Source organism: Salmo trutta, chromosome 9 (genome assembly GCF_901001165.1).
Source record: "Salmo trutta chromosome 9, fSalTru1.1, whole genome shotgun sequence".
NCBI classification, from domain to species: domain Eukaryota; kingdom Metazoa; phylum Chordata; class Actinopteri; order Salmoniformes; family Salmonidae; genus Salmo; species Salmo trutta.
Window position 1 is genome coordinate 19,627,987 of NC_042965.1, and position 18,121 is coordinate 19,646,107.

The window sequence follows — 18,121 nt, forward strand, 5'->3', positions numbered from 1 at the left end:
ATAAAACCTTTTTGAAATCGGACAACGTGGTTAGATTAAGGAGATGTTTATCTTTCAAAGGGTGTAAGTTAGTTGTATGTTTGAGAAATTTGAATTTTGACATTTATTTGGTTTCAAATTTGCCGCTCTTGAAATGCACCTGCTGTTGATAGGGTGCGCCACGGGTGGCACGCTAACGTCCCACATAGCCCCAAGAAGTTAATTATAATTCATATAATAATTCACATTTCCTATTGCTGCAGGATTATTTTCCTGGTGTAGCAAATTGGCTCAAATTAAGATTCTACATCTGTACAATGACCATGTGTATCTCCTTAACAGTTTTGTTTGCCTTAATGAGCTCCACGGGTGGCAGTCTTGTGGAACGGAAGGGGCTGAGAAGGGGGGTGGGGAGCCCCGGGGAGATGACCACCACCTCCTGGGTCAGGTCTGGAGGGGACAGGTGATGCTGCTGGCTGGAGGGAGGGCCATCGTCAGAGAAGACGATACGAGAGCCGTTCAGATGGTCCAGGATGTCCACACGTTGCTACAGGAGAGAGGCAGTTGATCACTACATCTAAACACAGCCATGTCATGTTGTTAATGCTCTCTCTCTCTCTCTCTGTCTCTCTCTCTCTCTCTCTCTGTCTCTCTGTCTCTCTGTCTCTCTGTCTCTCTTTCTCTCTCTCTCTCTCTCTCTCTCTCTCTCTCTCTCTCTCTCTCTCTCTGTCTCTGTCTCTGTCTCTGTCTCTGTCTCTGTCTCTCTCTCTCTCTCTCTCTCTCTCTCTCCCGCTCTCTCTCTGAGGGAGGTCAGGTGAGCTTGTTAACAACATTGTTTTTATGTGGACATTAATTGGCCCTAACAGTGTGGCTCCTGGTGAAAATGCCTCTCATTTATTTAAAGCAGAGCAGCAGAAGGATGTGCTGTTCCACCCACTTCATCATCTCCCTTGCAGAGGCTGTAGAAAGGGCCCATTCAGGACCTAGAGCAGGGGGATGAAACAGGAGAGGCCCATTATAAGCCCATTAACCATCCATTCAGCTGGGCCTTGTGTTCTCCAACTAGGGGGAGTGGCCCAGTCCGAGGGGGTCGAAAAGGGGTCGCTGATGTTGACCGCAGTGAAAGTGCACCAGCGTTAGTGATTCTCCCAAAGCCCTCCCCTGCTCTCTACATGTCTGTGTCAACTGGTCAGCCTCCCTCCTTGCTGCCCAACACTGTCCCTCTTATCCTACTCCTGCGTGTTTGAGTCCACAAGGAGCGTTTCAGCTCTCTCTGTGTGGACTCTGGGGGTCATGGGAAGCTCTTGTGCCTCTCACACAGGATGAAACTGTATCTAGCTATTCCGAGAGATACCATTATGGAGCTAGGACTGGGGCATTTTCATGGAAATTGTAGCCCATAAATACAGTAAAAAGCTGTTATTTTCATTCTAACTTATATGTGTTGTTGTTTTGCCTTGTTGTATAGCATCTTTAAAAGGCACCTCTCTGTATGCTGTTCATGCCAACTCTGCCAAGGCAGACTTCAAAGATTATTGTCTCTGACACCGCAAAAGTGATTTGTTTTTAATATCTCTATCAAATCTTCAATACTTTGGGTCTGCCTGAATATGTTTATTCATAGAATTCAGTTCTACTAACTCTCTTCATGTGGAGTTAGAGAAAGATGTCAGTTTTACTCTCAAATCCTAAATGAACTTTGTGAGCCAAAATGCCTGTACCTGAGACTGCATTTCATTTGTTATGTTCCTGGCTCGTCTCTGACGCCAAAGTCTTCGTGTTATGATCCTGGCTGGTCTCTGACGCCAAAGTCTTCGTGTTATGATCCTGGCTGGTCTCTGACGCCAAAGTCTTCGTGTTATGATCCTGGCTGGTCTCTGACGACAAAGTCTTCGTGTTATGATCCTGGCTGGTCTCTGACGACAAAGTCTTCGTGTTATGATCCTGGCTGGTCTCTGACGCCAAAGTCTTCGTGTTATGATCCTGGCTGGTCTCTGACGACAAAGTCTTCGTGTTATGATCCTGGCTGGTCTCTGACGACAAAGTCTTCGTGTTATGATCCTGGCTGGTCTCTGACGACAAAGTATTCACCTGTGATAAACAAAACACACATACCGGTTAGATGGTGAGCAAATAATTGATATCAAGTCCCTCACATGCAGAGAACACCATGGTAGCATATTCTGTTACACAACACCCTAAAAGGAGACAAATAGATTTATGGTTAATTACCTCTTATTCCAGAGACAATTGCATTATGCCTTTTAGTTGGGTCACGTCCACGTTTTGAAGGCAAATAACCCACACTGGTTGAATCAACGTTGTTGTAAACCAAATCTGGAATACACATTGAATTGACGTCTGTGCCCAGTGGGAAGGGACTGACCAAAGAGCTCAGGAGCTGCCTGCACTGATAAAAGTCACTTACAATGCAACAAACTGTACTTCTTCAGTTATTGGATAATTTTTTATAAATGCCGAACATCACTCCCAGAGATCTGAACTTTGATGCAATTCCCGGCAGAAGAGCAGGCAGGCATTCAATACTGAATTGTGTGTTCTCTAAAGACGAGTGAATGCATTCCAGATCAAAATAGCATTACTGTCTAGAAAACGTTGCACGTCTATATTGCATGTTAATGTGTAACATCCTTTGTTGGGTCTCTATGGGATTGATTGATTCATCCTATGCCACAGACCATTCTTTTCAATGGAACATTTAACATTTAATCTCTGAGTCATTAGTCTGTCTGCCAAACAACCTTTTCGTCCATAAATCCAAACTAAGTCATGAGTTGAGTTGACTGAGGTTCTATTAACCCACTGTCAAGGCATTCTGAAAGGAGAACGTTTGTTATCCTCCTTTCCCTGTTACCACAGCAGAGGCCATTCAAAACATGAGTCACAACTCTCCCTTAACTCTTCCATAACATAGAGTGAAAGAGAGCTGTAGGAATGGCCACCATGGAGAGAGTGAGCCATGTCAGGCTGAAGTCAGGTCCTAATCACCAGCACCTTGGAAAATCAGATTAGCTGTTTCTACATCAAAGGCCTTGGGGACTCAAAGGGAGGTCATTTCCTCTCCTCTACAGTGGCTCCAAAAGCCCATAATAAAAGGGTTGACATGGAAACGCAAGACCTGAAAAGATCTACAACTGCTACCAAGGGACTTGAGAATTGATACGTGATTATTAAGGCTTTCCATTTGAGATCAACTTTCTCCGACGTGTGCCTTGGCCAGGCGAGGCTGAGAGCTGTCCAAGAGTATTTGGGTTGATGGGTTTTCCATGTGGCCCGTAACTTTACAGACTGTAATCACTATGGTCAGTGCTCAGAGACAGATATATGCACTCTGTCTGTGTACAGTACAACAACACAAGACCAAATGTAGCAGAGAGATCCAATCAGTGTTTCTGGTTCCAGACAATGATGTCACTCTTTCTGACTCATCACCTCCAAATAAATCAGGTTACGTAAGAAGGAAAATATGGGAAATGGGGGATCATTGTCTACAATAATACCATTACAGCTCAGATACAACACAGATGTTAAGACTGTACTAAAAGTAATGATGTTTATGTGAGGGACACTTTAACAGTATATCACACTTGCCAACAATGTAAATCAGTTAGGCTTTCTGGTTGTTTTCACTGTGGTATTTCAACATAAATATTCACACTTCCAATGGCCTTTAGGGCAGGCAGCCTTATAGATGTTTGACATCATGTTGGTTTCTGTTGATTCTTTGGCCGTTACATCCCTCAGGTCTGGCTGTATGTGGTGCTCTTTGGGCTGACGTTCACTCTGACATCCCATCTCACTGATGGAGAACTACACGTGTAATTCATTGGCATTTTGGACAAATAATCTTTCCACATAGGAGGACTGTTCAATCCAATACTCCAAAAGAGCAAACAATTGAGCTCCTTTTTGTTCCAAACACTGCTGCCATTCATGTCTCAACGTCAATCACTGCAGCAATAGGGCTGTCTATTATTTCTTCTTTTCATGTATAAATATTATAAATTGTGTTATAGCTGGAGAGACTTATCTAATCATGATACATGAAGAGGGGGATCAACATGCTTTGACTGTTTTGTTACAGACTTTGTAAGAAAACAGCTGCAGACAAACGTCCTCTCAGTTCACAACAGAACACCATTACAATATCTGCTGTGAGGGCGGGATTCAGTGAAACAGCCACTGTGGCACACCCACCCACACTGCATACTTCATAGACATACATAACTTATGCACTGCAAAAATTCATGTGTTCATTAGAATAGTATCCTTTAACATTTTCTGATTCACCACATTACTTCAAATGCACTTCCAATTATGGCTGTAACAATATCGCTTCCTTACTGCAGGTTTGAAAGAATTCCAGCCGAGGTACTTTTAGTATCTCTGGCATCACAACAAAAACAACTTTAAGATCCAATGCAGTGGTTTTTTATCTCAATATCAAATCATAAGTACTGTATTGTGATTGTTTTCAAATTAAAATGGTCAAAAATAAATAAAAAATAGCTTCTTAGCTAAGAGCAATTTCTCAAGCAATAACTTTATTAACTTGTGATGTCACCAGGCAGACCAAAACTCCATCCCAAAACAGGCTGGAATTTCAGGCAGTCTTTTCAAACTAAAAGGGCATTATCAGAATTTTCACAATTTTACAGTATTACCCCAACCTCATAGTGTTGAAATATATATAAAACAGGAATATCATGTTTTTGACTGCACTGGGCCTTTAAAATATAAAATCATAGGTAGAAGTATCTCCATCAGTATGCATTAGAAGCACACAAAAAATGCATCTCCCTTTGTCTGTGCATTTGGCCTCCACCATTCTCATTACCTAAATTAGTCTGGATGGAGGATGGAGGTCTAACTCTATCAGCCAGAGCTACACATATTACCACTCATAGAGCACCAAACATGATCCAGCCTAATAAGGCAAAATCAGCTGTGATATCTGGCAAAATATCCTGCTCCAGAACCTTGCTTCTCCCTGGGATATGTTTACTTTGGACACCCCACACATTCTTATCTGATTACTAACGTTCAAATACCATGACTATCTCTTTCACACGGAGCAGATTCCTCCAACAGTATTAAACAAAGTCAGATACAATTCTACTAATCTAAATGCAATATACTGTATATATGAGTAATAAACGCCTGCAAAGCTCATCATGTCTGGTATACCATATAGGGTTGAAAATCCAAGATCAGGGCTGGTTTACTACTAGTGAGGAATGTCAGAGTCTGTCGACTTGACTTTGATGTCCAAGATGTTTCTTGTACTCTGGATACCATGATTAAGACACACAGGTATAATTTGGAATGCTCTATTCATTTTGGACATTTCTCACACGTGCAATATCTTATGTCAGATTGCTAGAGCTGCAGTGTGCCTTGTGTAATGCCCTCACCATCTCTTCCAGCATCTGCCTTGTGGCCTTATGGGGAAACAACCAGGCTGCTTTGGGACAAGGAAAGAGGATAGATAATTGAATAAATATGACAATAGGAGACAGGGAGGATGTCTGTGTGGTAATCCCTCTCACATGGCCTCACACATCTCTGATCAATGGAACTCATTTAGTCCCTTTGAACTTTGCCAGATGCTTTGCAATAGACTCACATTTCAAGAGAATGGGGTAGTCAATAAACGTGACTTTACCTTTAATACATAAGCAGTTGTCCATTTAATGAGATAATGGTTCACAAACTCAGATGTTAGATACAGATACAGAGATCAGTAGAGACCAGTAGACTAATTAGATTGAGACAACAGACTACTGTACTTTGCAGAGAGAGAGGAAGTAGGAGGTGGTGTTAGTTACAGTAACAGTGCACTATGATGCAGTGTTAGTCAGCATGGGGTCACTGAACTTCACCACTCCCTGCTGCTGATTCCCAGGAAATCTATGGGACGTTTCCCTCACGGCCCAGAATAGCAACGGTGTAACTGAATAGAATGGAGACGTACAGTTACATAGGTCAAGGAACCGACTCGATAACTAACAGCAAAGCTGCTGTATGACTATATCAGTGACGTGCAATCAGGGTAGGCAGGGCAAGCAATGCTGTGATAATCAAATAAAAAAACTGTTATGAAAAGCCAAATAGAAAATATAATTGTATATTTTTTAATCATTATTTTTGTTATCTAATGTTTTTTCCAAATGATTCTGGTGGTTTTTAGGCTCAAAATCAAAAAATGTGCTAAGAATGCTACAAAACCATAGGAAAGGTGTCAAGGTATGCATGCCTTCCATTCAAATCCATTCAAATTGTTGACGGGAGTGGTCTTTCCTGACTGCAGTCACTTTTGACTAGGCCTCGCTGCTTTGCCCAGCTTCCTTCGTTGCATTGAGCCGATTTCATATTTTGTGCATGCATATTAACTAAACATTTGGGCGTGTGTACATCATTTGGCGCTTGCATTCCTTGAACTGAACAAAGCTAGCGAGCAAGGAAAACAGTCTGACAAATGGCCACTATACTGCACCTTCTAGGCAGAGTTCCTCTATCCAGTGTCTGTGTTCTTTTGCCCATCTTAATCTTTTCTTTTTATTGGCCAGTCTGAGGTATGGCTTTTTCTTTGCAACTCTGCCTCGAAGGTCAGCATCCCGGAGTCGCCTCTTCACTGTTGACGTTAAGACTGGTGTTTTGCGGGTAATATTTAATGAAGCTGCCAGTTGAGGACTTGTGAGGCATCTGTTTCTCAAACTAGACATTCTAATGTACTTGTTCTCTTGCTTAGTTGTGCACTGGGGCCTCCGGGTTCACCCACGACTGTACTCCCTGTTTACACTACTGTTACTCACTGTTTACTATCTATGCATAGTCCCTTTTCCCTACCACCATGTACAAATTACCTCGACTAACCTTTACCCCCGCACGTTGGCTCGGAACCAGTACCCCCTGAATATAGCCTAATTATTGTTATTTTATTGCGTTACTTTTTATAAATTTTTTATTTTATACTTTAGTTTATTTAGTAAATATTTTCTTAACTCTATTTCTTGAACTGCATTGTTGGTTAAGGGCTTGTAAGTAAGCATTTCACGGTAAGGTCTGCACTTGTTGCATTCGGCGCACATGACAAATAAAATTTGCTTTGATTTGACAACATCCCTTTGATGCATTTGATTAATCAAGCTCAAATTTTGTTTTGATGAGACACTTTTGTGATGTTTTGAATTGCATTTTTCAGTCAATTTGATTGTTGGACATTTCGTTAGAATCTTATTATATATGTGTGTGTAATAATATTTCACATAATAATATAATTATTATTTGTGTGTGTGTGTGTTTGTGTGTGTGTTTGCAGTGCATTGGAAGGATTGTAAATCTATTATGAAAGCCTATGGAGTTTGTGTTGTAAATTATTCTGATTAAATGTGTCCATATATTGGTATTTTAGTGACACCTATTAGTTGTTTGGTTGTAACTGTGGATGTTACATCGGTCTATGGCTGAGCTGAGTTAAGCAGTGTTTCATTTCGTTGGATGATATAAAATATGACGCCATCGTCGGCTATCGCTTGTGTACAGTATCTTTGCTACATTGGTATTTACATTTGGTGAAAATTGTTTGTCGATCTCAGTTAATAGCCTATGTCTTCTCTGGTTGTTGGAACGATCTGTCGTATGGTTGATCAAGGTTTATTTGTGAGTAAATCTGTCTTTGATAATAGCTAGTGCAGCGTTTCCCAAGCTCAGTTCTCGGGACCCCAAGGGGTGCATATTTAGATTTTTGCCCTAACACTACACGGCTGATTCAAATGATCAAAGCTTGATGATTAGTTGATTATTTGAATCAGCTGTGTAGTGCTAGGGCAAAAACCAAAACGTGCACCCTTGGGGTCCCGAGGACCGAGTTTGGAAAACCTTGAAAGTGCCTACACAGCCAACGACCTCAGTACATCACTGGACTATATTAGCTTTCATCGTAGTCGATAACGTACAGGGACATTTTTCATATATTTGCTTTAATCTTCAATCCCATAAATACATTTTATTACAAGAAGGTGTTTCACAACAGGATTTCTCTAAGCACCAGTATTTTTTTATGGTCAAGTGTTGCAATAGGATGATCTCATGAAAAATGAGTTGGCACTCTGTTTCTCTGTCACCCAGATTTCTCCTCTCCTCCTCTCCTCCTCTGCTCCTCTCCTCCTCTGCTCCTCTACTCCTCTGCTCCTCTCCTCCTCTGCTCCTCTCCTCCTCTTCTCTGCTGTAGGAGGCCACTGGGCAAAAACTGGTTGAATCAACTTTGTTTCCACATAATTTCAACAAAAACATTCAATATGATGACATTGAATCAATGTGAAAAACTGACTGGATTTGGAAAAAGTCATCAATGTAAAGGTGGTGCAAGCTCCCGAGTGGTGCAGTGGTCTAAGGCACTGCATCGCAGTGCTAGAGGCGTCACTACAGACCCGGGTTTGATTCCAGGCTGTATCACAACTGGCCGTGATCAGGAGTCCCATAGGGCGGTGCACAATTGGCCTAGCGTTGTTCGAGTTAGGTGAGGATTTGGCCGCGGGGCTTTACAAGTAGGCCATCATTGTAAATAAGAATTTATTCTTAACTGACTTGCCTAGTTAAATAAAAAGGCAATGTTATCTTTTTTTACCCAAATTTTAACCTACATCCATGGTGAAATGTATTGTTGATTTCACATTGAATTCATGTTAGTTGACAACTCAACCAATTGTAAATCAAAACTAGACGTTGAAATGACATCTGTGCTCAGTGGGAGTTTTCCTGTGACTCGGCCCAACTCTGACCTCTTCCACATCACCTCCACCAACTCCTCATCCATTGCATTGTTCTCCAGGGAGTATGGTTGTCAGGACAGCGACAAAATACACCTCATGAGTTGTTGTTCTGGTTGTCGCGGTGGCGACCCCTGAACTTCTGCTACCAACAGTATCACCACAACAGGCAGCCTGCCAGGGCCCCAGCAGGGTAGAGGGAGAGTCTACAGTCAGTTGGAATAACAATAGAAAAACTTGTCTTCATGCCAAACATCATGGAAACATTTTTCAGCTTGAAAGAGAATGGACGAAACTCAAACTCGAAACTCAGTTCATGGAAGTATCATATAGGGCTGGGAATTGCCAGGGACCTCACAATACAATATTATCACGATACTTAGGTGCTGATGCGATATGTAGTGCAATTCTCACGATTCTATATGTATTGCGATTCGATACTGCAATTTGATGTTCCGAAGAGAGCGCATGAGAGAAAAGAGAGAGTGTGAGAGAAAAGAGAGTGTGAGAGAGAAGGGAGTGTGAGAGAGAAGAGAGTATGAGAGAAAAGGGAGAGTGTGAGAGAGAAGGGAGTGTGAGAGAGAAGAGAGTATGAGAGAAAAGGGAGAGTGTGAGAGAAGAGAGTATGAGAGAAAAGAGAGTGTGAGAGAGAAGAGAGTGTGAGAGAAAAGGGAGTGTGAGAGAGAAGAGAGTATGAGAGAAAAGGGAGAGTGTGAGAAAATGTGTTTTGATCCGCCATGGAAATAAAAGTGCTGAAAACATGTTGGCTCACTATTTAAAAGAAGATAGAGAACAGGCTATAAGAAAATACAGGAGTTTGGTGTAGGTACATCTGACTAGCCCTATTTAACACTATCTAGCAAAACATTTTTATAATATCGCAATATGTTACTCTATCCCCCATCACTAGTATCATAGTTTGAGTATAGTGAAATTGGCGTGCAAAGTCACTTTATGGATAACTCGATTTGACACCTAAAAAAGTGCACGCAACTAATCAAACTAGAAACATCCTCTCTATTCATTGTATTTCTATGACTGACCACCTCCATTGGCCTCTGTGTGTGGGGCTGTGTTTAGCAGAAGGAGCAGGTTAATCATTGACTCCATAATGTTGTTCCCAGCCATGAGAACGGATCTAAGTCCTGCTCAGAGTTAGACTAATAAGGACAGACCAAAACACAGACATGTCTGCTTAAGGTGGTCATTTTGTTTGTTTGTGTGTTCCTGTAGTGTAGTGCAATACAGGTCCTGAAAACATCTGGGGTTTCTTTAATATCAGACAGCATAAACATCCCTTCATCTGCATGTATCCTTTAATGGAAATATATATATATATATATATATATATTCTTTTACGTTTGGGCAAAAACTGATTGAATCAACTATGTTTCCACATCATTTCAACCCCAAAACTCTATGCGATGACATTGAATCAATGTGGAAAATTGATTGGATTTTCAACAAATCATCATCATAAGGGCATTTTGTCTTTTTTTCACCCAACTTTTAACCTAAATCCAATGACATTAAATGTTTTGTTGATTTCACAATGAATTCCAGTTAGTTGAAAACTCAATCAAATCTAAATCAAAACTGACATCTGTGCCCAATGGGCCATGTCTGGTCTTGACTCCTGCTCTCCGGATGAGTAGGAGTCAGGTAATGCCTTATCAAATAAGCTCACACAATGTAGTAAATTCCAGGGGATAAGTTTCGTATGAAAGCCTTAAACCTGAAAAGACCGTCAATATATTTTTGCTTGAACAGGATGTAAGATCATCGCAAATCCTTTTCAAAGACCTGAGGGGTGACTCATCATCAGGTTGTTGTTATAAAGATGTTCTCTGAAGTATCCTACAAGGTTAATCACACACTCCTGCCTTGTCTCCAGACTGCAACTTGGCCCATGTGAACACACAGCCGTAGACCATACAAGGACCTGGACCCGGCCTGTTTATGACATGCGTTTATTGAGCGATACACACATTTATCAGAAGGAAACTATTCTGCCTCCTTGTATGGTGATCCCTCCCCTCAGTCTGCTGCTTGGGGGAGACATGGCCTCAGTGTTACTTGTCAATGGAGATACTACATGTTCCCTGCTGGATTAGATGCTCTTCATCAGACATACCATAGCCTCACTTTGAGGGGGCCGCTAATAATATGACTGCTGAACCAGAGAGTGTTTGGAGTTTTCAGGGAGGTTACTGTACTCACATTAGGGCTCATGCAGTGCTATGCAAGGAAGTTCAGCCTTTATTTTTGTAATTATGACTATTATAATAAAAACAATTCAGAGTGAGTATAGGCTGTGGTGATGGAGCAAGAGAGATCTCAGAAGAGCTCCAAGAGGATCAGTGCAAGGTGTAGAAATCCTCCTGACATCCACAATAACCCCCAAGGTAAAGGGTGAACAAGTCTGGAGCAAGTGGGCCCTGTGTTAGTGTCCCAGGGAAGTGTCCCTGACAGGGATGTTTATTTCCACATGTGTCACATCATGGGAATCACACCTCTACACAGAGTTAATAAGAAAGCCCCCATGATTACAGTACAGTATTTCCAAACCCGTTGGCAGAGCAGTGAGTAACAACCATAATAGCACAGCCCCCTCCTCTCATGCCCACCCTCTGTGTTCCTGTAATGTGACAGGGGGTGCCTCAGAGCTGCCCCCTCCTCTCCTCCACTCAATCATCCACATGCCACAACTCAGACTGCTACTCTAGGACAGTTCCTAAATCACAGCATTGACGTCATAACTGAGGGTAGCAGAATAAAACAGCCTCTTTTGTCAGAATGAGACAGCCTTAACGTAAGTATATTTATATTGCACTGGGTCTCGCTGTATGGCCATCCTCTCAGTTTACTGAGAGTCTCTAAAAAAAAAAACACTGACAAATTCCTGGGGAAGTCTGCCTCACTAATCCTGTGCAAGCAAGGAGCAGACAGGCCGACAGGCAGGTTAATCAACTCCTCAATAAAAACAGAGCAAAGCACAACCTAGCACAACCACGTGATTACATAGTTACATAGTTAGTGCAAAATATCTGTCTGGCTATATCGGACAAGTGTATCTAATGCTATGTCATCCTACAGTACTGCCTCATCATAGGAAAAATGTAGGCTACTCACCTCTGAAGCAGAATCCCAGGGAACAACACACCTCTCAATGTCCTGTCTACTCTGTGGTGCATGTAAGCCCAATATGTTGTGGGCAGTCAGTCTCCACTCGTGCTCTCTCTTTCCCGCCCGCCCTCTCTCCCTCCCTCCCTCCCTCCCTCTCTCTCTCTCTCTCTGGACTTGCTCCGCCTGTGAAGGACTTCCCGGTTGACAGGCATAGCCATGGCAACCCCTGGGCCGTGTTCAAAAGGCACCCTCCTCTTGGCTTGTCAGTGTGGGGCTCCTTCAATGAAGAGGGCTCATTGTTGTGATAAGGTGATATTTCACAGCGCAGGGTTAACCAAAGGGGAATGCAAATAGTTCATCACCTCCACCTCCCCAACACCCCACACTATCACACACCCCTCTTTCTGTCGCTTTCTCTCCCATGACTCCCTCTCTTTTGTGCTGCTGTTTGTTTGTGTCTGTTCTGGGGGCACATACAGGCCAGGTCTCTGTCCAGTCAAAGGGATGGGAGTAAAGAGGAGGGGAGGGGAGGGGAGAGAAAGAGCTCTCTCAGTCCAGGGGGGTTCTCTGATGATCCTCTGGCATCATTAGTCTTTTGGGGGGTCCACCCCATGTATCCTACTGACACTGGAGCCACCACTAGACCCTAGACAGACAGAGCTGGTCTTTCTCACATCCCCCGCCCTTCCACACATCCCTGATATCCAACTACAGCACGTTAGTACGATGACTAAAGAGAAACTATATGTGAGGGTAGGTGAATCCATTTTAATATGCTTCAGCCACTGATAGCAATCCAGAGATTCTGTTTTCAAATATCTAATTTGCCTTTCATAATATTTAGCCCTTGGGGCACACAGGCCATACATCAAGTGCATGAGATATTACAGTACATCATGGCACTATACTGTGTTATTCCTTAGTTGTTCTCTCTACCATACATGGAAAATTAAGACTGGGTTCTCCAGTTTGTCTGCAGTGTTTGCCAATGGAGAGAAACTGGATTAAACCCTGAAGTTTTGTATGCTGACATAAATGTTTCTGTCACATGTTTCTCAGGTACTGAGTTAACCTTTACACGTTCCACGTTGCAGGTGGTAGTCCACTCACCTTTATTGCACTTTCCAGACAGACCAGCTATAAACTAGAAATGATTTGATAAGCTGTGTGTGTGTGTGTGTGTGTGTGTGTGTGTGTGTGTGTGTGTGTGTGTGTGTGTGTGTGTGTGTGTGTGTGTGTGTGTGTAAGCCCCTCTCCTTGGCCAGTTCCAGGTTGGAATTGAAAGAGTCAACTCTTTTTTAATACTTCAGCGGTCTGGCTTGGGACAGTGAAACTCAGGCAAATACCAGGCAGTATTTACTTATTGAGTCTGCACCCCTTCTCTGGAGGTTGTTTTTGCTAAAGGAAGCAGAGTTTTTCAGCCCTAGGAGAAGAAATGGTTCTGGATAGTTTGGCCTGTAGTGGAGGAGGCTATAGGTCCCAGTTAGGGAAGTCAGGCAGGCACAGTCCCCCGCTGTGACCCAATCCTGCACCCTGTCACTCTGTGGCTCAATGAGGTGCAAGAGGTGATCGCTGCTTTGGCTGAGGACCCAGCACCTCTCTCACAAACACCCCCCCTAACTCTTCTCTCCTTCTCTCTCCCCTATACACATACATATCTTTCTCTCTCACCGTCATCTTGTCTGTACCTCCCTCCAATGAGAAATACTATATTTGGAGAGATGGGAACTGTAGCTTGTTTCACTATCCCACTGAGTTCATAGCATGGTTTTTGTAACAGTGATGGGGTCCTAATAAGTTAACCCTAGCCACTCTCAAGCTCTGTACCAGACTGGTAAATCCCACCTAGCAACTTTCAACTGCAGCAAAACACATTGAATCCTGTCCTGTCTCAGTGGTATGTCACTATGTTCCAGTATGTTTCTATCAAACCCTGTCCCACCTCAGTGGTATTTTCCTGGATGTTCCAGTATGTTTCTATCAAACCCTGTCCCACCTCAGTGGTATTTTCCTGGATTTTCCAGTATGTTTCTATCAAACCCTGTCCCACCTCAGTGGTATTTTCCTGGATGTTCCAGTATGTTTCTATCAAACCCTGTCCTATCTCAGTGGTATTTTCCTGGATATTCCAGGATGTTTCTATCAAACCCTGTCCTACCTCAGTGGTATTTTCCTGGACGTTCCAGTATGTTTCTATCAAACCCTGTCCTACCTCAGTGGTATTTTCCTGGATGTTCCAGTATGTTTCTATCAAGCCCTGTCCTACCTCAGTGGTATTTTCCTGGATGTTCCAGTATGTTTCTATCGAACCCTGTCCTACCTCAGTGGTATTTTCCTGGATGTTCCAGTATGTTTCCATCAAACCCTGTCCCACCTCAGTGGTATTTTCCTGGATGTTCCAGTATGTTTCTATCAAACCCTGTCCTACCTCAGTGGTATTTTCCTGGATGTTCCAGTATGTTTCTATCAAACCCTGTCCTACCTCAGTGGTATTTTCCTGGATGTTCCAGTATGTTTCTATCAAACCCTGTCCTACCTCAGTGGTATTTTCCTGGATATTCCAGGATGTTTCTATCAAACCCTGTCCTACCTCAGTGGTATTTTCCTGGACGTTCCAGTCTGTTTCTATCAAACCCTGTCCTACCTCAGTGGTATTTTCCTGGATGTTCCAGTATGTTTCTATCAAGCCCTGTCCTACCTCAGTGGTATTTTCCTGGACGTTCCAGTATGTTTCTATCAAACCCTGTCCTACCTCAGTGGTATTTTCCTGGATGTTCCAGTATGTTTCTATCAAACCCTGTCCCACCTCAGTGGTATTTTCCTGGATGTTCCAGTATGTTTCTATCAAACCCTGTCCTACCTCAGTGGTATTTTCCTGGATGTTCCAGTATGTTTTTATCAAACCCTGTCCTACCTCAGTGGTATTTTCCTGGATATTCCAGGATGTTTCTATGAAACAATCGTGTGGGTCATTAAAATCCCAAATGCCAAGCCAAGTGAGTAAATACATCACGACATAAATCTCTGTCACATACCAGTGAACTACCTCACTTGATGATGGCTATAGGCTGCATACTTTTACTACTGCTTAGGAAAAACATTTCCTAGTAAAGCACTAGACTACAGTATCTGAACATATAGCAAAATGAATCAGGTATTTGGAATTAAACAATCAAAACTGCCCATAAAAGGAAGTATTTGGTTTCCATCAAGCCTTTAAGATTTAATACCTAGTAGTATAATCCTATTATAAGTATTGTAGTATTATACTAAGTATTGCTGAACACTGAAAGACGTTTAACATAAAATCTGTCAATTCAGCTGGTTTATCCTTAGGTGACCTTTGCCTAAATGATCACCACTGTCTCCCATACAGCCTAAATGATCACCACTGTCTCCCATACAGCCTAAATGATCACCACTGTCTCCCATACAGCCTAAATGATCACCACTGTCTCCCATACAGCCTAAATGATCACCACTGTCTCCCATACAGCCTAAATGATCACCACTGTCTCCCATACAACCTAAATGATCACCACTGTCTCCCATACAGCCTAAATGATCACCACTGTCTCCCATACAGCCTAAATGATCACCACAGTCTCCCATACAGCCTAAATGATCACCACTGTCTCCCATACAGCCTAAATGATCACCACTGTCTCCCATACAGCCTAAATGATCACCACTGTCTCCCATACAGCCTAAATGATCACCACTGTCTCCCATACAACCTAAATGATCACCACTGTCTCTCATACAGCCTAAATGATCATCATTGTCTCCCATACAGCCGGACACACACTGAGTGGACAAAACAATAGGAACACCTTCCTGATATTGAGTTGCACTCCCTTTTGCCCTCAGAACAGCCTTAATTCGTTGGGCATGGACTCTACAAGGTGTCGAAAGCATTCCACAGGGATGCTAGCACATTTGAACTCCAATGCTTCCCACAGTTGTGTCAAGTTGGCTGGATGTTGTTTGGGTGATGGACCATTCTTGATACACACGGGAAACCTGAAGGTGAGAAAACAGCAGCGTTGCAGTTCTTGACACAGTCATACCCCGTTCAAAGGCACTTAAATATTTTGTCTTGCCCATTCACCCTCTGAATGGCACACATACACAATCCATTCAAGGCTTAAAAAGCCTTTGACTCATCTCATCCACTTCATCTACACTGATTGAAGTGGATTTAACAGGTAACATCAATAAGAGATCATAGCTTTAACCTGGATTCACCAGGTCAGTATATGTCATGGAAAGAGAATATTTTGTACACTCAGCACCATGGGGGTTGTTGGTTTGTTTTGCTTGTACACAAACCTTTGGTGACATTGGTCGGTCCATCTCCCAACCCTATGAGCCATAATGCTGACTGATGGTGAAGCCAACCATTCCCATGCGTACCTCTGCTTAGACTCTCCTTAGGGGAATGCTCTCCTGAGAGTTAATCTATGATAAGAAACCTCTATTTCGTTCTCTCTATCAGCACTAAGATGCACAGCACTTATGCACCCTGAGTATCAGAGTAGAGGAATGGACACAGGAAGATATGCTTGTGGTGGTTTGCCCAAAGAAGAATCTGAATAATCATTATCCATTTGGAGCTCTCAAGGTCATCTACTACTAGGATAAAACAACCCAGCTAGGGCCTCCTGAGTGGCGCAGCGGTCTAAGGCACTGCATCACAGTGCTTGAGGCTTCGTTACAGACCCAGGTTTGATCCCAGGCTGTGTCACAACCAGCCGTGACCAGGAGTCCCATAGGACGGCGCACAATTGGCTCAGCGTTGTCCGGTGTAAGGGAGGGTTTGGCTGGGGGGGCTTTACTTGGCTCATTGTGCTCTAGCGACTCCGTGTGGTGGGCCGGGCGCCTGCAGGCTGACTTGGATAGTCAGTTGAACAGTGTTTCCTCTGACATATTGGTGCGGCTGGCTTCCGAGTTAAGCGGGCGGGTGTTAAGAAGCGCGGTTTGGCGGGTCATGTTTCGGGGGACCCATGACTTGACCTTTGCCTCTCCCGAGCCCTTTGGAGAGTTGCCGTGATGAGACAAAATCGAAATTGTGGAGAAAAAAGGGGGTACATTTCTTTTTTTTTAACAAGCTAAACAGAGAACAAGCCCCAAAACCATAGAAGTGGAAATGATGGTTAAATTACTAGTAAGCCCTTCACATACGATATGGTAACAAAATGATCATGATAAAACACTGGCATGTTGAATGAACGAATGAACAAATGAACGTATACAGTATGTGTACATGAACATGCACAGCATAACCAGAAGTGCAGTACTGAAGTGGTTTCATTCAGCATAGCTCTTAGCCCAAAACAACAGCCACGGAAACAGCAGAAGCCTGTTTTTCCGTGGAGTTCAGATTCCTATCTGCTCAACCATATACAGTGAAAGTTAGCTCCTCCCTAACACAATGTTAGAACTCTACCAGAACTACTTGGCTGTTACTGTTTTACAATATTCAGACAAAAAGTAATTGACACACATGGAGAACTAAAGATAAACAGAGTTCCAGTTCCCACAGTTCAAGTGTATAATCCTGTCATTACGCTCCTGATCTCTTCAGTCCTCTAAGTGATAGAGCAAAAGAGAGAGAGCGGGAGAGTCTCACAATATGAACTGTTTTTTTAGTCTTGGTGTGGAGCAGCAGAGAGAGAGAGAGAGAGAGAGAGAGAGAGAGAGAGAGAGAGAGAGAGAGAGAGAGAGAGAGAGAGAGAGAGAGAGAGAGAGAGAGAGAGAGACTTACAGAGCAGTGCAGGCTGAGTAGAGAGGTGTTCTTGGTTCTTGAGAAAGAAAAAGGAGGGAGGGAGAGAACCACTGCTGCTCTTTCTCACTCTCTCCAGCCAACAGAGTGTCTTTTATCTTCTGCGAGCTTGAGTTTGAATGTTTTTTATGTGTCAGTGAGTGACTGTATGTGTGTATGTATGTGTGTGTGGGTGGGTGTGTGTGTGTTTGAGCATGCACCCCCCCACTCCACTATACAGCGACTTGGTAATAGTTTCCATCTGCAGCTGGAAATAATAGAAATTCCCATGCAGGCACAGCCTCAGTGGCACCGACCTTTTGTGTTTCATGAGCAGGAACCGAGGAGGCCATTTCCATAGCCATCTAAATAAACAGACTTTTGTTTGAGATAGATCCAGTAATAGCATGGTGCTCCATTCACAGTCTAAGGCCTGTGTGAGCAGCCTGGTCTCATAGAC

General features: G+C 43.0%; 1 protein-coding gene across 4 annotated transcripts in view; it reads right to left on the reverse strand.

Annotated features, from left to right (window-relative positions):
• The window catches only part of LOC115200124 (vinexin), a 32,584-nt gene extending 20,583 nt beyond the window's left edge, over positions 1-12,001 (reverse strand). For 3 of the 4 annotated variants that reach the window (XR_003879478.1, XM_029762890.1, XM_029762888.1), the window contains exons 1-3: positions 11,904-11,996; positions 1,701-2,070; positions 332-526 (exon numbers count right to left, since the gene is read on the reverse strand). Coding sequence is in view for 3 of the 4 variants with exons in the window: in XM_029762890.1 (XP_029618750.1) it covers positions 332-526; positions 1,701-1,712 (207 nt within the window). In the remaining variant the exon portion in view is untranslated. Of the gene's footprint in view, positions 1-331; positions 527-1,700; positions 2,071-10,372; positions 10,375-11,899 lie in introns of all 4 variants that reach the window. The other variant, XM_029762889.1, reaches the window with a different exon arrangement.
• Between the last annotated feature and the right edge of the window lie 6,120 nt (positions 12,002-18,121).